At 45.3% G+C, this 24,335-nt stretch overlaps 1 protein-coding gene across 1 annotated transcript in view; it reads right to left on the reverse strand.

The window, feature by feature from the left end:
• The window catches only part of LOC135056040 (myosin-16-like), a 580,471-nt gene that overhangs the window by 49,403 nt on the left and 506,733 nt on the right, over window positions 1-24,335 (reverse strand). Inside the window, exons 14-16 of the mRNA XM_063960763.1 lie at window positions 18,720-18,823; window positions 16,280-16,472; window positions 12,921-13,124 (exon numbers count right to left, since the gene is read on the reverse strand). Coding sequence (XP_063816833.1) covers window positions 12,921-13,124; window positions 16,280-16,472; window positions 18,720-18,823 — 501 coding nt within the window. The remainder of the gene's footprint in view (window positions 1-12,920; window positions 13,125-16,279; window positions 16,473-18,719; window positions 18,824-24,335) is intronic.

Below are 24,335 nucleotides of genomic sequence, written 5' to 3' on the forward strand. Positions count from 1 at the left end.
TAAAAAACTAAGAAATCACATGTACATAAGTATTAACAGCCTTTGCCATAAAGTTTAAAATTGAGCTCAGGTGCATCCTGTTTCCACTGATCATCCTTGAGATGTTCCTACAACTCAATTGGAGTCTACCTGTGGTAAATTCAGTTGATTGGACATGATTTGGAAAGTCACACACCTGTCTACATAAGGTCCCACACTTGACAGTGCATGTCTGAGCACAAAGCAAGCATGAAGTCAAAGGAATTGTCTGTAGACCTCCGAGACAGGATTGTCTCAAGGCGCAAATCTAGATAAGGGTACAGAAAAATATCTGTTGCTTTGAAGGTCCCAATGAGCACAGTGGCCTCCATCATCTATAAATGGAAGAAGTTCAGAACCACCATGACTCTTCCTAGAGCTGACCAGCCGTCTAAACTGAGCGATCGGGGGAGAACAGCCCTAGTCAGGGACGTGACCAAGAACCTGATGGTCACTCTGTCAGAGCTACAGCATTCCTCTGTGGAGAGAGGAGAACCTTCCAGAAGGGCAACCATCTCTGCAACAATCCACCAATCAGGCCTGTATGGTAGAGTGGTCAGATGGAAGCCACTCCTTAGTAAAAAGCATATGGCAGCCTGCCTGGAGTTTTCCAAACTGCACCTGAAGGACTCTCTGACCATGAGAAACAAAATTCTCTGGTCTGATGAGACAAAGATTGAACTCTTTGGAGTGAATGCCAGGCGTCATGTTTGGAGGAAACCAGGCACCCCTCATCACCAGGCCAATACCATCCCTACAGTGAAGCATGGTGTTGGCAGCATCATGCTGTGGGGATGATTTTCAGTGGCAGGAACTGGGAGACTAGTCAGGATAGAGGGAAAGATGAATGCAGTAATGTACAGAGATATCCTGGATGAAAACATGCTCCAGAGCACTCGACCTCAGACTGGGGCGACGGTTCATCTTTCAGCAGGACAACGACCCTAAGCACACAGCCAAGATATCAAAGGAGTGGCTTCAGGATAACTCTGTGAATGTTCCTGAGTGGCCCAACCAGAGCCCAGACTTGAATCCGATTGAACATCTCTGGAGAGATTTGAAAATGGCTGTGCACCGATGTTTCCTATCCAACCTGATGGAGCTTGAGAGGTGCTGCAAAGAAGAATGGGCGAAACTGCCCAAAGAGAGATGTTCAAAGCTTGTGGCATCATATTCAAAAATACTTGAGGCTGTAATTGCTGCCAAAGGTGCATCATCAAAGTATTGAGCAAAGGCTGTGAATACTTATGTACATGTGATTTCTTAGTTTCTTTTATTTTTAAGAACTTTGCAAAAATCTCTAAAAAACTTTTTTCATGTTGTCATTATAGGGTATTGTGTGCAGAATTTTGAGGGGAAAAAAATAAATGTATTCCATTTTGCAATAAGACTGTAACATAACAAAATGTAGAAAAAAATGAAGCGCTGTGAATACTTTCTGGATGCACTATATATATATATATACTGGTAAACACATCCGGCACTCAGTGTAGAGGAATAAATGCCTGGGTGCCCTCCTGGAAATCATACAGTAGCATATCCTTCCCCACCTGTGGCTCAGGTGTATACGGCAAAGGAAAAAGAGGCGGCACTCCAAGGACTTTGTTAAAGCTTGTATTCAAATCATGGTGCACTGCAAACAGGACAAACGTGTTCATGGCAATAAAAAAGACATGGCAGGCTTACGACGTTTCAAGGCATCAAAGCCTTTTCCTCAGGTAAGAATACCCATGTGCACATGGGTATTCTTACCTGAGGAAAAGGCTTTGATGCCTTGAAACGTCGTAAGCCTGCCATGTCTTTTTTATTGCCATGAACACGTTTGTCCTGTTTGCACCATGATTTGAATACAAGCTTTAACAAAGTCCTTGGAGTGCCGCCTCTTTTTCCTTTGCCGTATACACCTGAGCCACAGGTGGGGAAGGATATGCTACTATATATATATATATATATATATATATATATATAAATTCCAAGTTTACTGTCTGACTCCCATCTGTATAGTAGTCATCAGCAGGGTGCTCCTCAAGAAAGCCTTTTAAGACTTCCACATATACCAGGTATTATAAGATCAAAAAGATCCTAACAGAGGGCACTGACCAGTCTAGCGATGTTTGTAGAATTTATTAGTACATCAAAGTCACCAAATACTTGTCAACGTTTCGACCCAAAGGGCCTTTATCAAGACAGCCACAGGAGACATCAGATCAGCACGCCAGATGCTGGACTGGTGAGTGCCCTCTGTTAAGATCTTTTTGATCTTATAATACCTGGTACACACACACACACAGTACACACACACACACACACACACACACACACACACACACACACACACACACACACACACACACACATATATATCTAGAACAGAAAAAGCAAAAGATATTGCTAATAAGATAACCGTTCAACCATTTGGCATGAAAGTAAGATGACTACTGTTGCTTGTTTGGCATCATCCATATACCAGTGATTAGGTTCCCAAAGTGTCACTGACCTAATTCTTTTTGGTCTAATTAATACAGACCTCTCTCTACTGGTCAAGGGAAATGGGTGTAGGGCTTACTGTGTCCACATTCCTTTCAAACTACTATGTGTAGTATGACCAGAACATTTTAACAGATTTTATGCATATTTGATGCACCTTATCTGTCTTTTGAGGCATTGGTTATGGGTAATTCTTTGTTTTTAATAATTAGTAATAAAAATGATGTTTTAATATTTCTATCTATTCGCTTATCTATTCTATCTTATTTAGAATAAGAGTGCGCCCACACAAGAGTCTTCTGTTTCTCCCTTTTGTTTAACGTGTGTTTATCTGACTCTAGGCGCACCACCAATAAGGACTTATATTTTGGGATATATCGTATTCTCATTGTCAACTTTTGGTTCTTCATCACATTTATCAAATTATTAAACTGGTGCCGGATCATCCTTCCCTTTGGTGCATTATCTAGGAAGCACCTTCTTTTGTATATGAACCGCTAGAATGCTCTCTAAATTATTTATTGATCATTAGGATGGGCTCTTTATTGTATGGAGATTATTAGGATGCCCTCTGTATTGTACAGTGGTCAATAGAATTCTCTCTATCTTTATAACAGTCACAAGCATAGTTCTGTACAGTATTATAGTCACTGGGATGATCTCTATTTTAGGGTATTGGTACTCTCTTTTGTATATTGAAGACTAGAATGCATTCTGTATTGTACAAGGTGAGCAACTTAAAAGCAACCCCTTTTAAACCCATTGCACAATTGTTGGTGGCATTGGTGCATTCTCTTGTGGTGCATGTATTCATGGTCAGAACCAAACATTTAATATTATGAAAGTAAAAGTAAGTACTATACTAGTTTCTTGGTTCACTTAATTTACAGTTTTAATGGTACCCTACATTTTACAGCAAAGCCATACTTGAGGTTGGCTGGTTCACCCTGTATATCACTTGGATGCTTTCTGTAATGTTAATCTATTGTTAATAATTGTAAAAATTATTTTGTCTTACTTGAAAAACAATTGTTTTATTTCTCCTAGAGGACATAATGTGCAGTCGCTTAGTTTACTCTTTCTTAATTTGATTGATGCCATTTTTTTTTTTTAATAGAGTATTTTTATTCAACAAAAATGGAAAAATTACAGACATTTCAGTGTATACCGGAAGATCCGGGTGACATTATATAACATATACAGTTTACATAGCCACGCCACACCATATACACATAGGTTTAAGCATGACCGGCAGACATAAGGCTATCTCAATAGCAACCCACAAAAACAGTTTTTCTGAAGTCTGAAGATAAATGTCAACACATTCGTAAAACATTTTCAAATTTCTCCCCAAACTAGCTCAATTAACCCCCTAACTATAAGGCCTGACATGGCCTAGTGCACCGAACAAAAGTGCCTAAAATAACAATAATAATTTAAAAAAATATATAAATAAAATAAATAATAAATAATAAAAAAAAACATAAGCAGAATAAAACAAATCAATACCATCAAGCCTATAGTCTCGTAGTCGTACGAGGTGAGGTACAGAATCCGCATAATATAAATACCAATACTGGGGGAGGGGCCCAGGCCGTTTACACAAGTCCCAGATAACCAGGCCATCATGAAGGCACAAAATGTCTCAAAGCTTGAGGGCAGGGGAGGAGTATACAGAATTGATCCAGAAGGACCATATTTTCCCGTATTTAGAGAGAGCATTGTTTTTCATATAGACATACCGATCTTTCAGTACGGTGTCATTCACCAGGGCTTTAAATGCCGACATCGTAGGAGAATGTGGGGCCATCCATGTCCGCGCTATGCATACCTTAGCAAGGGCGCAAATGTTACGAGCATACAAACCCTCCCACCGAGGCCCAGAATCAGGCCCTCCCACCCCCAAAATGCAGAATCCCGGAGTCAGCATGACTCTCGGTACCCCCGTATGTTCCAGAATCGACCTGACCCCAGCCCAAAACACCTGCAAGGACGGACACTCCTACACTAGATGCAAGAATGATCTGCCAGCAGTCCCACATTTAGGACAAGTGGCAGCGCCACCAGCCCCGAATCTGGCCAACCTGCTCGGCGTCATATACGATCTGTGTAGTACAAAGAGTTGAATTTGTTGGAACCGCAGTGATTTGGTGACCTGGCTCGAGTTCCCCAGCGCGACCCCCCACTCCTCCACATCTATAGGGCCTAAATCATGCTCCCAACGTTCCCGAAGGGTCGAGAGCGGGTCTGCATGTATTGTTGCAAGAAGGTACGAGTAGGTGAAGGAGATCACCTTGACCTGACCCAATGCACATAAAAAGGTCTTGATGGGGAAGGGGAGGAGCGCTGGGGGAGAATCCCCGAACTGTGACTGTAAGGCGTGCCGGAGCTGTAAATATCTGTAAAAGTAAGAGTTCGGGAGACCAAACTCCTCTTTTAAGTGCTGAAAGGATTTCAGAGCACCGTCGCTATACAGCTGGGATATGGAAGTCACCGAGTACGGGGCCCACACCCCCGCTCCCTCCAAGGACCCCATCTCACGAAGCGATGCGGAGTGCCAAAGAGGAGTATCCGGGGCCATACCATCATATCCAAACATACCTGTCAAGGCCAGCCAAATCTTCATGGCCTGAAAAATAATAGGAGGAGACAGTCGGGAAGCGCTCCCTCCCACAAGAATCTGCGCCGGGGAAAGGTCCGGGTAATAGCACCTTAGAAACGCCCGACATAAATCAGCCTCCTCTCCACCCCGTAACCAAATGCCAATGTGAGCTAGCTGGGCCGCATAGTAGTACAGTTGGAAGTGAGGCAAGGCCAAGCCCCCGTCTCCCTTTTGTCTAGTAAGGGTGGTCAGCTTTATTCTGGGCCTTTTATTGGCCCATATCAGTGATGTCAATATACTGTTTAATTTCTTAAAGAAGGCCGGAAAAACGTACACAGGGGATTGTGAAAAAACATACAGTAGCTTGGGCAAAACTATAATTTTAATAAGGCTAACCCTACCCGTCATTGTCAGCGGGAGTTTACACCAGGCCCTTGACTTGCGTACAATCATGTGTACAAGAGGGTCAAGGTTCAAGGGTATAAAGTCCGAGGGGTCATTAGTAACCTGGATCCCCAGGTATTTAAACTGGCTTGTCCAGCACAGGGGCAGGGGTATCTTCGGGACCTGGGGAGGAGAACCCATGATGGGCATTATAAATGATTTGGACCAGTTTATATGGAGACCTGAGAAGCCGCCAAAGGTCTCTATGACCTGCAGCACTACAGGCATATCCACGGCATAGTCATGTAAGAACAGCAACAGGTCATCCGCATAAAGGGCTATTTTATCAGTGCAGGGGCCCGTAACAACTCCCCCAATGTCTGAGTGCGACCTAACCAGACAAGCCAAGGGTTCGATGGCTATGGCAAATAAGGCGGGGGAAAGGGGGCATCCCTGTCTGGTGCCCCTAGTCAAGGTGAAGGAGGAGGATATATAGCCATTGACCAAGATCCTGGCACGTGGATTCTGATAGAGTAGTTTGATCCATTGTATGAAATTAGGACCAAAGCCCATATATTTCATGACTCCCCACAAATAGGACCATTCAACACTGTCGAAGACCTTAGCCGCATCCAGCGAAACTATAACCGCGTCCGAGGGGAAATCATGTGGAGCCTGTAATACAGTATAGAGCCTGCGCAAATTGATGGACGTGGATTTCCCCGGCATGAAGCCAGATTGATCCTGATGTATTACAGTTTGGATAACCAGATTGAGCCGAACCGCGAGGATTTTTGCCAGGATCTTGGCATCAGTAGGGATAAGGGAGATTGGTCTATAAGACTCCATCAGTTTGGGGTCCTTGCCGGGCTTTGGCAGTACTATAATAACGGCCTAGGACACTGAGGGAGGAAGTTGGTTGGTGGCAAATATATCCGTGTACATCTCAAGCAGTTTTGGGCCAAAGAACTGCACATACTGTTTGTAGAGCTCGGTGGGAATACCATCACTTCCCTCAGACTTACCAACGGGACACATTCCTATCGCCGCAGTCACTTCTTCTAAAGTCAAGGGCGCGTCTAGAGAATCCCTAGCCTCAGGGGGAAGCTTTGAAAGGGGTATTTTAGACAAGTATAAATCTAAATCCCCCTCGGAGCATGTCATCTAAGAGTCATAGATCTCCCTAAAGTACGAAAGGAACAGCTGTACCATGTCAGGGGTATTGCTCACTATGGAGCCGTCGGGGCCAGACATCTGCACTATCGTATTCCCAGGACGGTCATAGTGCACCAAATGAGCTAATAGACTACCTGGCCTGTCTGCCTGCATATATATATTGGCTGCCCTGAACAAAAGGGAGCGTGCATTTTTGTCTGAGAGGTGAGCCAGCCAAGCCTCCTTAGCTAACAACCACCGTACCTTTAGTGCGGAGGTGCCCTCCGCCAAATATCTGGTCTCTAAATCCCTATAGTAATACTCTAGCTGTCGCTCCGTTGCTTTGTACTCCAACTTGCGGGTAGCAATTTTACCAATCAGCGTACCACGCAGATATGCTTTGAATGTGTCCCAGACAACATGTACCGGGGCTGAGCCCACATTATCCGCAAAAAAACCCTCCCACCTGGACTGTAAATCCGGGCATTCTCCTAACTGAATCAACCAGGATGGATGCAACCTCCAGTAAGACTGTCCCCTCCGGCACTCCACATCAAGAGACAACAACAGGGGCGAGTGGTCAGACACCCCTCGCGCCTCATAATGAACATCCGTTACACTAGGTAGAAGCTCGGGCGAGACCAGGGCCAGGTCGATTCTGGAGAATGTGCCATGCGTACCAGAGAAACATGAGTACTGCCTAAGTGTAGGGTGCCGAACCCTCCAAACATCCACCCACTGCACACTATCTATAACATCCGCAAAGTTAGAGTGAGAAGTTGACGGGCCACCTCCCGCCCCTGGATCTCGAGAGGACCTCCATCTATCCAGGGAGACATCCAGCACATTATTAAAATCCCCCAGACATATAACAGGAATATGGGGGGATGCAGCAATAAATGAGGCAGCAGTTTCTGCAGGACATCATACGAAAACGGAGGGGGGATATAAACAGACAGAATGAGCAAAGCACGGGAGTTCATCTTACATTCCATAAACACGAACCTGCCATATGGATCAGTATTTACCGTGATCAATTCAAACTGTACAGTTCTCCGTATCATTACCGACACTCCCCTGGAAGAGGAGGAGTGAGAGGAATGATACGCCCAGCACACCCAAGGCCTACGGAGCGATAACAGCCTATTTCCCTCCAAATGAGTTTCGCTCAAACAGATAACGTCCGGGCCATATTTCTTAATCATTTTGAATACCAGGGACCGCTTTACTTTATTATTAATGCCCCGGACGTTCCATGCCAAAATCTTTAAAGCAGACATGTCGTACCATGCATAATCTGAGACGCAGCGCCCCATGAAAACCCAAACAGCAGCATTGTCTGGGCTCCTTCCCGCCCCTGCAGAGCGCTACCCCGGAAACCAAGACCCCTTAAACAGCACAACCTCACCTCGCATAAAAATAAGCCATCATATGAAAAACAAAAAACAATACAAAACAGAAATAAAAACATATCAGAGAAATAAACAGCATCCCCGCAACATCCCCCCTCCCCATATACCTCCCCGAACTGTGGCATACACATATCCCTAACAAAACACCAACCCTGGTAGTCCAAGAAGGCCTACGACAGCGCTATACGCAGCAAACAGACCCAGAGGGAAACAAAACCCCTAATACTGTATGTAAAGTCACTGCTCAACATTGTCCAGAACAACCATGACCAGGGGAAGCTCCCTGGACGTATACTTACGTATTGTAGGCCCATGAAGACAGGTAGCTGGGCGTCAGTCCGGAGCCAGCTGGCGGGCACCCGGAGCATATCTGTCCAGCCAGGCCGCCGCCTCCCTCGGAGAGTTGAAGAACTTAGTTTCCGCGTCCGCCACCACACGCAGCCGAGAGGGGAACAGCATCGAATAGGGGAGATTCAGGTCGCGAAGTCGCTGCTTAACAGGCAGAAACTGGGCCCGGTCTTTTTGGACATCCGCAGCGAATTCCGGAAATGCTGACACCCGGACTCCATTTCGAATCAGGGGGCCCTTCGTGCGACCCAGGCGTAAAACAGAGTCTCGGTCTTTATAGTGTAGGAACTTGGCTATAAATGTTCGTGGCGGGGCGCCTGGGGGCAGAGGCCGGAACGGTACCCGATGCGCCCGCTCCACTGCAAACTGGGATGAAAAGGATTCAGCGCCATACGCTTCCGTCAGCCAGGATTCCAGGAAGTCCTCAGGATGTGCCCCCTCCTCCTTCTCAGGCAAGCCCACGAACCTCACGTTGTTTCTGCGAAGTCATCCCTCCATATCCAGGAGTTTAGTTTGCAGTGTAGAGACTTGCTGTGTAACCGCAGAAACAGATCGTTGGAGGGGGCCGCTGAGGTCTTCCAAATTAGAGACCCGCGTCTCCGTTTCTCCCACTCTCTCCCGGACCCGCTGAACATCCTGGCGTAATAAGGATAGATCACACTGCACCTTCTCCATTTTGTCCGACAGGCGCTGTTCACTGGCTGCTATGGCCTCTAGGACCTGCTGAATGGAAGGAGGAGGTGGCTGCACGTCCGCGCCCGGGTCGGCCCCAGCCGGGGGAGTCGGCTGAGCAGCCGGTTGATGGGCAATCTTCTCCAATTTAGCTGCCGCCGCACTCTGGCCACCCCTCAACATGGTGACAAGGCACAGACAGCACTCAAGGTCCCTGTATTCAGTGTCAGAAAGCACAGCAGAGGGAAGGAGGTACAATGTCGGCAGCACTCCAGGGCATCCAACAGGAAAGTACAGCAGAGGGGGTGGCCAGAGGGACCTGGGGCGATATGATTATATATAATATGTAGTGTTCAACAAAAGACAGGACAGTCCTTGCCCAGAGGAAATCCCTCAGCCCTGCAATCCCCATGAGTGCATAGAGTCACACAGGCAGGATATGTGAAGAAAGCTGCAGCCAAGATGGCCGCCGGATTTTACAGTCTCTCCCCTCCCTGTACAAGGAGCTTAATTCCTGGCTCCAGGTGGGCAGAAGTGGCTGGGAGAATTAACCAGGGGGCACAGGTGAGGGGCGCCGCTCACCCCAGGTGCAGGGGATGCCAAATCCCGGCGATTGCCGCGGGTCCGTGCGCCTGCACGCGCCCGCGGCAGTGCAGTGTAAATTGAGCCCGGGGATCCTCTGGCGGCCTAGGCACGATAGTCGGGCGGCCGCTGGCGCAGGCTGGGAGCTCCGGCAGGGGTCCGCAGACAATGCCTGCCGCCTTCCCACAGACAGAGTGCAAGTACAGGCCGAGTTTGAGCCTCAGAAGGGGCCCCAGGATGGGTTCAGGATTAATCCATCCAGGGAGCTCCACCAACCTGCTTCCTACCCGCTCACCGCCGTGGCCTCGCCCCCCGATTGATGCCATTTTTAAATGTATATACATTTACATTTTTATAATTTTAGATATATATAATAGAATATAGACTTGAAAATAGGAATTAATGGAGCGATCGCTGTCTGGCATGCCATGCATTATGCCGCAAGATGAACATGGCTTTCATATGTGTGTGTGTGTGTATATATATATATATATATATATATATAGATACATATACATATATATATATATATATATATATATATACACTGCTCAAAAAAATAAAGGGAACACTTAAACAACACAATGTAACTCCAAGTCAATCACACTTCTGTGAAATTAAACTGTCCACTTAGGAAGCAACACTGATTGACAATCAATTTCACATGCTGTTGTGCAAATTGAATAGACAACAGGTGGAAATTATAGGCAATTAGCAAGACATCCCCAATAAAGGAGTTGTTCTGCAGGTGGTGACCACAGACCACTTCTCAGCTCCTATGCTTTCTGGCTGATGTTTTGGTCACTTTTGAAAGCTGGCGGTGCTTTCACTCTAGTGGTGGCAGGAGACGGAGTCTACAACCCACACAAGTGGCTCAGGTAGTGCAGCTCATCCAGGATGGCATATCAATGCGAGCTGGACGTTTGGCATTTGCCAGAGAACACCAAGATTGGCAAATTCGCCACTGGCGCCCTGTGCTCTTCACAGATGAAAGTAGGTTCTCACTGAGCACATGTGACAGACGTGACCGAGTCTGGAGACGCCAAGGAGAACGTTCTGCTGCCTGCAACATCCTCCAGCATGACCGGTTTGGCAGTGGGTCAGTAATGGTGTGGGGTGGCATTTCTTTGGGGGGCCGCACAGCCCTCCATGTGCTCGCCAGAGGTAGTCTGACTGCCATTAGGTACCAAGATGAGATCCTCAGACCCCTTGTGAGACCATATGCTGGTGCAGTTAGCCCTGGGTTCCTCCTAATGCAAGACAATGCTAGACCTCATGTGGCTGGAGTGTGTCAGCAGTTCCTGCAAGACGAAGGCATTGATGCTATGGACTGGCGCGCCCGTTCCCCAGACCTGAATCCAATTGAGCACATCTGGGACATCATGTCTCGCTCCATCCACCAACGCTACGTTGCACCACAGACTGTCCAGGAGTTGGCGGATGCTTTAGTCCAGGCCTGGGAGGATATCCCTCAGGAGACCATCCGCCACCTCATCAGGAGCATGCCCAGGCGTTGTAGGGAGGTCATACAGGCACGTGGAGGCCACACACACTACTGAGCCTCATTCTGACTTGTTTTAAGGACATTACATCAAAGTTGGATCAGCCTGTAGTGTGTTTTTCCACTTTAATTTTGAGTGTGACTCGAAATCCAGACCTCCATGGGTTAATAAATTTGATTTCCATTGATCATTTTTGTGTGATTTTGTTGTCAGCACATTCAACTATGTAAAGAACAAAGTATTTAATAAGAATATTTCATTCATTCAGATCTAGGATGTGTTATTTCAGTGTTCTTTTTATTTTTTTGAGCAGTGGATATATATATATATATAGACTTTAGATGCACCCGGCACTCGTGTGACTCACTAATCACCTGCTCCGGTGCCCTGCCTGGGAGCCAATGTCCATGAATAGAAGGAGATGCGGGCGGCACTCAGGAGACTTGTCTTTGATAGTTCAAATGGATGAACTATCTCCAATAAAACGTTCAAAGACAAGTCTCCTGAGTGCTGCCCGCATCTCCTTCTCTCTCTCTCTCTCTATATATATATATATATATATATATATACTATATATATATATATATAGACAATGTGTACGGGCGGCACTCCTCGGTTTTTCAAAACAGCAGAATCGCTACAACAGCATTGTTATCAACATTTCAGGTGCGTTTATTCAAGCATCTTTCATCAGTATAGCAGGGTTGCTCTGCTGCAGTAAGAAGTGTTGGATCTGCAGTTAAGCGCTGAGCGCCATTACAGCAATCTGCATTGTTTTTAATTATATGGAGTTTTTTCCGATGAAGTCTCACTGATATTCCATATGGTGAGCTGTTATCTGCCACATTCATAATACTCTATCTGCTATAATGAGGATTATCTATGATGAATGCTCTTTATACAGGATTCTGATTGTTAACCCCTGATGAAGTCCTGAGGACGAAACACGTTGGGTTATTAACAGTGATCATTTTATACTTCAGAGAAGATTATCTATCAGAAATTGTTATGGTTCTAATAGAATAATGTCAATATGAACTGTTGTATGAACTGAGAACATTCATATGTACCTTCGTCATAGATGATTTGAAACAGTATATATTCACTGTTTATTTTATGAATAAAAAATCTTTTTTATATAATGGTGACCGACTAATGATAAGTTGAGTCTTGAACATACCAGATTCTATTTAGCTCCCTTGGGATTATTCTATTTAGTTATATATATATATATATATATATATATATAAAAATGCAGGGTCGAACCGTCACTCGTTGCTGGAATAGTTCTGGTGGGTGCCTTCAGTGGTAATATTGATAGTGGAGACAGAAGACTGTGGCACTCCCAATTTATGATCAAAGCAGTTTTTACTGAATTACATCAATACTAACATGCCTGTAGCAGCCAACGTTTCGGTGCCGCAAGCACCGTTTTCAAGGCAGGCATTAGACACAGCAGGACTATACAGTCCTGCTGTTTCTAATGCCTGCCTTGAAAACGGTGCTTGCGGCACCGAAACGTTGGCTGCTACAGGCATGTTAGTATTGATGTAATTCAGTAAAAACTGCTTTGATCATAAATTGGGAGTGCCACAGTCTTCTGTCTCCACTATATATATATATATATATATATATACACACACACACACACACACACACACACACACACACACACACACACACACACACACACACACACACACACTAAAACTTGACCATTAATCTGACATTTTACCTACTTTATTTAATTAGGATTACCTGATTGTTTAATTTATTGCATTTATCAGTTAGATCCATCAGCTCTATCTCCAAAGCCTTGCGAGAACGATCAGATGCCTCCACCACATTTGTAGTCTCCTCCAGCTCTGAAGCCATAATACTGTTCCGTCTTTCCAGTAAGTTAACTTGTTCTCTGGTATCATCATGCTGACGTGACTCTTCCTCCATCTGTGTCTGTAGATCCTGAAACACAAACACAGATCATCGTAATATATTCAACAAATATCTGAGAACACTCTCAACTGGAATGTGGAAGCCTATGATATAATTAGGCATCTTCTGTATCTCATGCTTTAACACATCTGTGAGTATTCTTGTTCATATTTGCCTACTTCTGAAAAGGCATTTCAGGAGATTGTGAAAGTAACACCAATAAGCGCGGACATTCACTGCTACATCTGAGAGACGTGTCATCAATATGACTTACATCCACATGTAAATGGTCCGTAAAGCCGTTAGTAAGATCTACTTGTTGATGAAAAGACACAGATACTTTCCAGACTCGCTCACGTATTGTATTTTACAAGTGGTTCCATATAAGTGGCCACGACAAACCTTATTTGAAAATTCATGTAGCCATAGGGATCATTTTGCCTAACCAATGTACTGAATGGCACTGATGATCCCATTTGAATTGGAACAAAAATAAAATGCTTTCCAAGCATTTCCAAGCATTAATGCATCACTGATGGTCCTTCCTTCTTGTATTTTCAAAGCCACTGCATAAGGAGAATATTTCAATTATACACTGGCTTGTTGATTGAACAATATGGTTTAATCAGTAATTGCAGTCTTTGATGTTATTGCTTAAACTTAGGGACGAGTTGAAGACTTGCACATACACAGAAAGGGTAAGAAGATGCATCATGTGTTATATTGTATAGGCTTTCTCTATTGTGATAAAGACGTTCCCCAATTATCTCGAAGATGAGGCCATTCACAAAGACTCTTCCCGTTAAGAGTCTCAATGGATATTCCGGTTAGACACCTTATTCCCACAAGGGCTTTCTACATCATGGCTTACTTTGTTTTCTTTCATTGTTCTCAGTTAAATGGCCAAATTCTGCCACATTATTTATTATTATTATTTTTTATTATTATTATTATTATTATTATTATTCCCTGACACTAGAGCCATGCTTTAACATAGGTCCTCAAACTCAATCAGCAAGCGCTAACCATAGCCAGGTCCATTCTGTTTACCTGGAGTATTGGTGGAGAGGTTCCCATGACCTGCTGCACCGCATAACAGCACTGACTATAGGTAACCATCTTCAATCTTTCAGAGTGCCTATTCTTTACAGTTTTAGATACTGCCAAGTCAGAGACAACCGTGATCAGGATTCTGAGCTACCTACATATGTAAAAGATGCCTTGTTAATTGTAGCCTGAACATCTGAGTTCACTTGGGACACTCCTGCTCTGGATGAATTGGGAAGAAGAAAATGGGTTTGAGGCATTTGTCTATAGATGGGTGCAACTAGGGCCGGATTAAGGATGGTGGGGGCCCAGGGGCATAGAAGTTGTAGGGGCCCCCATTAGTAAAATTGCTTAACAACTGCCCTCCCTCCCTGTGTAAAATGTGTACAGACACCAGTATATATATAACTATACACTCAGTACTGTCTAATGAGGTTTGCCATCCCCACAGCGTGCTGGGCTCCCGGGCTACTGCTATATTACTGGGGATCGACACGCAGCTCCTCCTGGCAGTGATGATGAGCGGTCAGGTGGATCAATGACGCTGGGTGACCGACCAGGCAACCAAGTAGGGGACAAGGAGCACAGTGCCGGCTGCTGCTCCCAACACAGTGCCGGCTGCTCCCAACACGGTGCCGGCTGCTGCATGGTGATAGCCCTGTTAATCTCCGGTGACCTCCAGAGAGTGAGCGGTCGGTCTCAGAATCACTGCAGGGTCCCGGCGACAGCATCGGCGGCGACGACCGGGAAAGGAGGCGGACTCTCCTCCCCTCAACAGTACTGTGAGTCCCTGCTCAAGACAGCCCCAGGAGGAGCAGCCTGACTAGGAGTGACAGTAGTAGGTGGAGTTTGCGGTGAAGCCCGGCAAGTGAGTGATGGAGCAGGCTGGTATTTGAGGGAGACCTGGACATTCCAATTAAGGCTACAGGCGGGCTCATCTGACAGCTTCAGGAGCTGGGTGTGGAGGCCCCTAATGTGTAGGGGCCTCGGGACGACTGCCCCTTTCGCCCCTGCCTTAATCCGGCCATAGGTGCAACTAATAATGTTAATCGTTTTCCATTGTCACAGACAGACTTATAAGGAGGTCATGGCACTTTCTATTGAAGCAATCATTGCCCACTGTTAGACTATCCATGAATTACGGAAAAACAACATTATTTACCAGAAGCCTGTTCACTGTCAGGAGACTGAGTGCTCATAGTGGCTGCAAGTACAGTAGCACAAAAGCAAATTTGCTAGTGCTGCTGCTGGTTGTGTCAGTAGACAGCGTTGGTGCTTCAACCAGCAAAAGAGACATATATCCTATAAGGTGCTATTATCCTGTAGTGTAGCACAACCAGAGCAGGGACACCTTGCTGTGGCTGGTGGCTTACCATATGTTTGCAAATTTATGTAACTGAGATCTCTGCTTTAGCATTATCCAGTAGGATTTTGTGCTTTATCGTATGTTGTGGGAATTAGTTTGTTTTTTAGACCAGATTAACCCCTCCCTTACATTCACCTGGGATGCACCAATAAATTGATTTGAGCAACTACCATTCTGTGTATCAATGTTCTGAGAGGCATTGATGAGATCAGTAGTTGGAGGGTATGCTGATCCTTGTATTGCACGATCATGGTGTGCCTCCTGATGAGTTGGCTCTCAATTTAGAAATACTGAACTGTATGACCCAGAGTAGGTGCTATTATCATGTAATGTAGGACCACCAGAGGAGAGACACCTTGCTGTAGCAGATGGCTTACCATATGTTTCCAAATGTATGTAACTGTGATTTCTGCATTACATTTTTTTCTTGTCCTTTATGGTATGCTACTGGGGATTTTTTATTTCTAGACTAGATTAACTTGCTCTCTTGTATGTATCTGTGATGGACCAAATAAAAAATGATTTGAGCAACTACCCTTCTGTGTTTCACTGTTCTGAGAGGCATGATGGGATTAGTAGATGGAGGGTATGCAGATCCTTGTAGTGCCATATTGGAGGAACTTAGGGTGTCTCCGGGTCAGGTCTCAGTTGGTGCGCTGGGGAAATTTGTTTTTTAGTTTAAATGTAGGTATACCTACTCAAGGTGAATGTTTGGAGGCACTCAGAGGCTATGTTGGCTTATAGACAATCTAAAAAAAAATTATTTAATCACCTTAATTTGTTGTTGCTGCTGTTTTATTAGTTTCATCAACTCCATGCTGTTCCTATTGGTATTTTCCAGTTGTATTTCCAGTTCATTGATATCATTTTCCAGCTTTTTCTTCACTTTCATTGCTTCAACTCGACCTTTCACCTCAACGTCTAAACTAGCCTGTAGCGATTCCATGGCACGTAGGTGGTTCTTTCTACATGCAGAATATAAATGTAAAAAAAAACATTAATTTGACTAACTGACCCCCTCATTGGGTAAATCTTTTAAGAGCCATATTGCGGGGGGAGAGATAGTACAAGACTGTTGATGTGAGGTGTTTTCTTAAATTTGCAATTGATAAAGCCAGGAATGAACTGATGTGAGGACAGAGCTAGATTTCACTGATAATACAGACTCATGCCAATTTGCCAAATACGAGGTCCCGTATTTATTTTGACCACAAACATGGATAACCAAATTAGATTGATCCAGTGTTTGGAGTAGTAGATAAGGAGCTGCATTACAATCAACATAGAAATTTCAGTCATTACCGATTATATTTTTTGGGTTAATGTGATATAAATCTGGAAAACTGCCTAACAAAATGGCCACCTGTGGCTACCAAATTTCTTTATTGGCAAATTAGGTAATCAGCATTTTACCACAGAAGGTTTTTTTTTAACTTTTCCTATTATCCTATTTCAGCAAAATAAAATGAACCCACAGAACATTTATGCCAAATATGTGTAGTGTACATTGTTTAAAGTTTGTTAAGATTTTGGGCCATAATAAAATCCGTATGAAAATGTTTATGATTTTCTTTTTTTACTTTTTAATAATACCATACGTTTAGATGTTACATACTGGGAGTCCTGTCAGAGACATGACGATTCACTATTCACAAGCAAAAAATAAAAGTAGCAATGTCTTCACAATTGGTAATGCTGGAGAAGTGTGTCTAGCAGCTGCATATTAGAGAGCTTCAAAGAGTCCCAAGTCATGTCTCTTCCTTCACAGCTATAACTGGCTGCAAACTAGACACAGTTATAAACTCACTTCTCTTCCACCCAGCGCTTATAGCTCTGACGCAGATGACCCTCTTACTACCCCCCCACTCATGCGCCTCCCTTGCAAACACTGTAAAAATACAAATGATAATAATAAATAAATAATAAAAAATGCAGTAAACAAGAAAGAAAGTATTCGTACAATAATGCATGTTTATGCCTTATTGCATCTGCCATTGCCACCTTGAGATGGTTGGGCGGATTCTGAGTAGTACACAAAGTGTTTGCTTTTGTGTGATGCCCCAGAAGCCAGGTTTACTGCTTTACACTTATGCGAGTTTCCGTAGGGCTAATGCCATGATCTGTTGGGATTCAAGGCGGAAACCACTCAGCCCACAGTGTTTTCGTCATCATCATAAGTATTGTCACATGGTAGGTGCAAGAGATCTGTATGCACAACTCAGAATGGTATGGAACTCTAGTATTACACCTATGAAACTCCATGCTGGATTTCCCACTAGGAGTGCCACTGGTTGGGAGCGGCATAACAGTCCTCTGCAACCAAGCTTTCCAATGCACCAATTGAGTTGCAGCTACAGGTACATTCTCCATGGTGCATTGGGTGAGTCTCTGGAGCAGGCGCATGTGCAGTCCAGGAGCCTGGAAGATTCTGTCTAACCAGGGGGCGTCTCAGAAGCATAGAAGCCCACAAAATGCAAAAAAACAAACAAAAAAAAAAAACAGGAAGCTGTAGGGGATAGTTATGTCAAAAGCCCACAGGGGATAAGGGAAGTGTGGGTTGGCGGGCACCCAATATTATTGTTCCTAGTGGCAGTCTGACCACTAAATACACTCCTGATGTAACTCCAATGACATTCCCGTAACACAGAACATTTCTGTGCACTTGCATTGTCACCGCCTACTTCCCGCCCTGAGTTGGCCATTTCCTGCAAAGAGAAATCTGGCCAAGATCTGTCAGACTCAGAATTGTCTGGAGATATGTAAACTCGCTGTATGCTAAGACTCGCTATTTGTATCCGTGAAAATAATTGCATCTGACTTAGCCCTAGTGACAGCATAGAAGGACAGCCAGTACTATAGGTACCACTGCTGTCCTTAAATATCCAATATAAAGGTTTGCATGTGGAAACAATCACATCAGACCCCTACGATGACCTCTACCCAGGATATCTGGAAATGGCCATCACATCCTTTGGGCATCGATAATTAGGGAGAATCCCTAAATTAGGCAAAATGCCAGTTTTCAACGGATTAAGGGATCTTTTCCTTTTTATAAACAGGCGCCATACTGTCTTGCATTAGTCATTTATTTGCATGATATTCACACTAACACGTCATACACAATATTAGATTGAGATGGGAAGAAATACCTTACCTGAATTTCCCTGGTACAGTTTGCAGTACGTAGTGTCAAAAAGAAGTGGAGAATTTACCTGATGGCTTCAAACTCCTCCTCTTTATCCTGAATGTGTTTGTCGGTGTCTGTCTTTAGCTGAGTGATCTCAAGTTGCAGTTTCACAACTTTATTCTCTTCTGCCTGAGAGAAAGAGTTTAGGACACAATCAAACAGTGCAATGTTGGTGAACACAAATCCAGTCATGGTGCAATGTTCACCAGACAGGGACTACACTGCTCTAGATAACGGTGTGACTACAATAGTAGCATGTGGTGCAGCTTCTAGGGGTGTGATGGGTATCTCCCCTGTCAAAGCTCTACATGTATTGTGTATATGTATATTTTGTACCCTCGTGATTCTTTTTGGGCCCTTAAAACATGTTGCTATTGTGTCCACATAAGTCTGGTTATGTTACAGTATGTCCCTGCCAATTGATCATTATGATAAACGTTGCTACAATCCCCACTGTAGCTGGAGCACACAAGTAATATTCGTTCTCCTGTAGAAGAAGGACAACCTTTTGCATTCCGCTCACTTCTTAGTGAAATATGTGTGACAGGGGGACAAGATGATGTAGATCTCACAGAATTGTGTCATCTTGGCCCTGCCCCCTCTTGTGTTTCCACTGTGCGTGCCATTGTGCATATGGTGCACCCGTCAGTGACTACATGCATCTGCAGTCTCCCAGAGGGGTAACAGTTAGTAAGTGTGCTCTGAAGCTAGCAATCGAACAATGGTAAATCTAGTACTGGTGCTTAGCATATGAAGATACCATAATACATTCATTGAGTGATGTATTGTCTTTCCAACACCATACCCCCCAACATTGGTGCTTTGAGGTGTGGGAAGCAGAGCCTCTGGGGAAGGGAGCAGAGCTTCGCGGCACCCCTGTTCTCCACCCTGTGGGGGCTGCCCTCTCTGCATGCACTGTAAATAGATGCTGTTTTCTATGCAGAGCAGCGGTGTGTGCCCACCCCCCTTCAGGACACTGCAGCCAGTGGGGGAGACAGTGGGACAGTCCCAGAAAAACAATACTGTCCCGCTAAATGTGGAACAGTTGGGAGGTATGCCAATGCTGATTTCAAAGTCCCTTTTTAGTGTTATGTCTAAACTTCAAGAGGATGGCAGAAAAAATAGGATTTTAATACCTACTGGTAAATCCTTTTCTTTCAGTCCGTAGAGGATGCTGGGGACACTTCAAGAACCATGGGGGGTATAGACGGGATCCGCAGGAGACACGGGCACTTTAAGACTTTAAAAGGGGTGTGGCTCCTCCCTCTATGCCCTCAGGGAGACGGACATTTCGAGGAAAAAGGATTTATTTTGATTTAAACTAAGGTGAGATACATACCAGCTCACACCCCAAACATGCCGTACAACATGGCATTCAACCCAACGCATGCAACGGCATGAATAATGACAGCAACAGGCTGACTATAACCGCAACACAACACGTGTGTAACCATAACCAATAGCTGCAGATACAGTACGCACTGGGACGGGCGCCCAGCATCCTCTACGGACTAAGAGAAAAGGATTTACCAGTAGGTATTAAAATCCTATTTTCTCCTTACGTCCTAGAGGATGCTGGGGACACTTCAAGAACCATGGGGTTTATACCAAAGCTCAAGAACGGGCAGGAGAGTGCGGATGACTCTGCAGCACCGATTGATCAAACAAAAGGTCTGCCTTAGCCAGGGTATCAAACTTGTAAAACTTTGCAAAAGTGTTTGAACCCGACCAAGTAGCTGCTCGGCAAAGCTGTAATGCCGAGACCCCCTGGGCAGCCGCCCAGGATGAGCCCACCTTTCTGGTAGAATGGGCCTTCACCGATTTCGGTAACGGCAATCCAGCCGTAGAATGAGCTTGCCGAATCGTATTACAGATCCAGCGTGCAATAGTCTGCTTGGAAGCAGGAGCCCCAATCTTGTTGGGATCATACAGGACAAACAGAGCCTCTGTTTTCCTAATCTGAGCCGTTCTGGCTACATACATTTTCAAAGCTCTGACCACATCTAGAGACTTCGATTCCTCAAAGGCGTCAGTAGCCACTGGCACCACAATAGGTTGGTTCATGTGAAACGATGACACCACTTTAGGCAGAAATTGCTGACGAGTTCTCAACTCCGCTCTATCTTCATGGAAGATCAAATAGGGGCTCTTGTGAGACAAAGCCGCCAATTCAGACACCCGCCTTGCAGAGGCCAAGGCTAACAGCATGATCACTTTCCAAGTGACGAATTTCAACTCTACCTTACGTAAAGGTTCAAACCAATGAGATTGCAGGAACCGCAACACCACGTTAAGATCCCATGGTGCCACCTGGGGCACAAAGGGAGGTTGGATGTGCAGCATGCCTTTCACGAAAGTCTGAACTTCCGGAAGGGAAGCCAATTCTTTTTGAAAGAAAATTGACAAGGCCGAAATTTGTACTTTAATTGAGCCTAACTTTAGGCCCGCATCCACCCCTGCTTGCAGAAAATGGAGAAAACGGCCCAGCTTAAATTCTTCCGTAGGAGCCTTCTTGGATTCACACCAAGACACATATTTTCTCCAAATACGGTGATAATGTTTCGCAGTTACCTCTTTTCTAGCCTGAAGCAGTGTGGGAATTACTTCACCGGGAATACCCTTTCGGGCTAGGATCCTGCGCTCAACCTCCAAGCCGTCAAACGAAGCCGCGGTAAGTCTTGGTACACGCACGGCTCCTGCTGTAACAGATCCTCTCGCAGAAGAAGAAGTCAGGGATCTCCTATGAGCAATTCCTGAAGATCTGGATACCAAGCCCTCCTTAGCCAGTCTGGAACAATGAGGATTGCCTGAACCCTTGTTCTTCTTATGATTTTTATCACTTTTGGAATGAGTTGAATCGGAGGGAACACATATACCGATTGAAACACCCACGGTGTCACTAGGGCGTCCACTGCTATTGCTTGAGGGTCCCTCGACCTGGAACAATATCTTGGAAGTTTCTTGTTGAGGCGAGACGCCATCATGTCTATTTGAGGAATTTCCCTAACGACTTGTCACTTCTGCAAAGACCTCTTGATGAAGACCCCACTCTCCTGGATAGAGATCGTGTCTGCTGAGGAAGTCTGCTTCCCAGTTGTCTACACCCGGAATGAAGACTGCTGACAGAACGCTTACATGCCTTTCCGCTCAGCGGAAAACTTTTGTGGCTTCTGCCATTGCTGCTCTGCTCTTCGTTCCGCCCTGGCGGTTTACGTACACCACTGCTGTTATGTTGTCCGACTGAATCAAGACGGGCAGATCGCGAAGATGTTCCGCTTGTAGAAGGCCGTTGTAAATGGCCCTTAACTCCAGAATGTTTATGTGTAGACAAGCTTCCTGGCTTGACCATTTTCCCTGTGTGACTGTGTGACTGCACCCCAGCCTCGGAGACTCGCATCCGTGATCACCAGGATCCAGTCCTGGATCCCGAATCTGCGTCCCTCTAGGAGGTGAGAGCTGTGCAGCCACCACAGGAGTGAGATTCTGGTTTTGGAAGACAGGATTATCTGTCGGTGCATGTGCAGATCGGATCCAGACCATTTGTCCAACAGGTCCCGCTGAAACACTCTGGCATGGAATCTGCCAAACTGAATGGCCTCATAGGCCGCCACCATCTTCCCTAGCAACCGAGTGCATTGATGAATCGACACTCTTGCTGGCTTCAGAGTCTGTTTGACCAGGTTCTGAATTTCCAGAGCCTTTTCTACTGGAAGAAAAACTCTCTGTATTTCCGTGTCCAGAATCATACCCAAGAACGACAGTCTTGTCGTCGGAACCAACTGTGATTTTGCCAAGTTTAGGAGCCAACCATCTTGTTGCAGAATTGTCAGGGAGAGCGTCACGCTCTGCAGTAATTGTTCCTTGGACCTCGCTTTTATCAGGAGATCGTCCAAGTACGGGATAATTGTGACTCCTTGCTTGCGCAGGAGAACCATCATTTCCGCCATAACTTTGGTGAAAACCCTCGGAGCCGGGAACAGACCAAACGGCAACGTCTGAAATTGGTAATGACAATCCTGAACGGCAAACCTCAGGTAAGCCTGATGTGGAGGATATATGGGGACGTGTAAGTAGGCATCCTTTATGTCGACCGACACCATAAAATCCCCTTCCTCCAGACTGGAGATCACTGCTCGGAGAGACTCCATCTTGAATTTGAATTTTTTTTAGACAGAAATTGAGGGATTTTAAGTTCAGAATAGTTCTGACCGAGCCGTCTGGCTACGGGACCACGAACAGGCTTGAATAAAAGCCTTCTCCCTGTTGTGACGGGGGCACCGTGACAATGACTTGATTTTGACATAGTTTTTGTATAGCACCGCATACCACCTCCCTGTCCGGAAGAGAAACTGGTAAGGCTGATTTGAAAAATCGTCGAGGGGGCACGTCTTGAAATTCCAGCTTGTACCCTTGGGACACTATTTCTAATACCCCTGGGTCTAGGATCGAGCGAACCCAGAAATGACTGAAGAGTCGGAGACGTGCCCCCACTGGTGCGGACTCCCGCAGAGGAGTCCCAACGGCATGGGGTGGATTTGGTAGAAGCCGGAGAGGACTTCTGCTCTTGGGAACCTGCCACAGCCGGTGACCTTTGTCCCTTTCCTCTTCCTCTAGAAGCAAGGAAGGAAGACCTTTGTCCTTTTTTGTATTTATTGGGCCGAAAGGACTGCATCTGATAGTGGTGCGTTTTCTTTTGCTGTGCAGGAACATAAGGTAAAAAGGATGACTTACCCGCGGTAGCCGTAGATACCAGGTCAGCAAGGCCGTCACCAAACAAGACACCACCTTTATACGGCAGAGACTCCATAGCCTTCTTAGAGTCAGCATCAGCATTCCATTGATGAATCCACAATGCTCTCCTAGCTGAGACTGCCATAGCATTGGCTCTTGATCCCAAAAGGCCAATGTCCCTCGCAGCTTCCTTAAGGTAGGCTGCAGCATCCCTGATATGACCCAGAGTCAAAAGAATGTTATCCCTATCAAGGGTATCAAACTCAGATGACAAGTTATCTGCCCACTTTTCAATAGCGCTACTCACCCACGCTGAAGCAACGGCAGGTCTGAGTAGCGTACCCGTAGTGACATAAATGGATTTTAATGTATTTTCCTGCTTACGTTCCGCAGGTTCTTTTAGGGCTGCCGTGTCAGGAGATGGAAGCGCCACCTTTTTGGACAGCCGTGACAGAGCTTTGTCCACAGTGGGGGGTGATTCCCACTTTTCCCTATCCCCAGAGGGGAACGGATATGCCACCGGAATTCTCTTGGGAATCTGAAACTTATTGTCAGGATTTTCCCAAACCTTTTCAAAAAGAGCGTTCAGTTCATGAGAGGGAGGAAACGTTACCTCAGGTTTCTTTCCTTTAAACACACAGACCCTTGTATCAGGAACAGCAGGGTCCTCCGTGATATGTAACACGTCTTTTATCGCCACAATCATGTACTGAATGCTTTTAGCCAGTTTTGGATTTAATCTGGCATCACTATAGTCGACACTGGAGTCAGAGGCCATATCTGGGTATCTGTTATCTGGGTAAAAGAACGCTTTTGTGCCCCCGAAGGGGTCTGAACTTGTGACAACACATCCTCCACGGATTTCTTCCATGCCTGGGTCTGAGACTAAGACTTATCCAATCTCTTATTT

The sequence above is a fragment of the Pseudophryne corroboree genome, chromosome 3, assembly GCF_028390025.1.
Source record: "Pseudophryne corroboree isolate aPseCor3 chromosome 3, aPseCor3.hap2, whole genome shotgun sequence".
NCBI lineage: Eukaryota > Metazoa > Chordata > Amphibia > Anura > Myobatrachidae > Pseudophryne > Pseudophryne corroboree.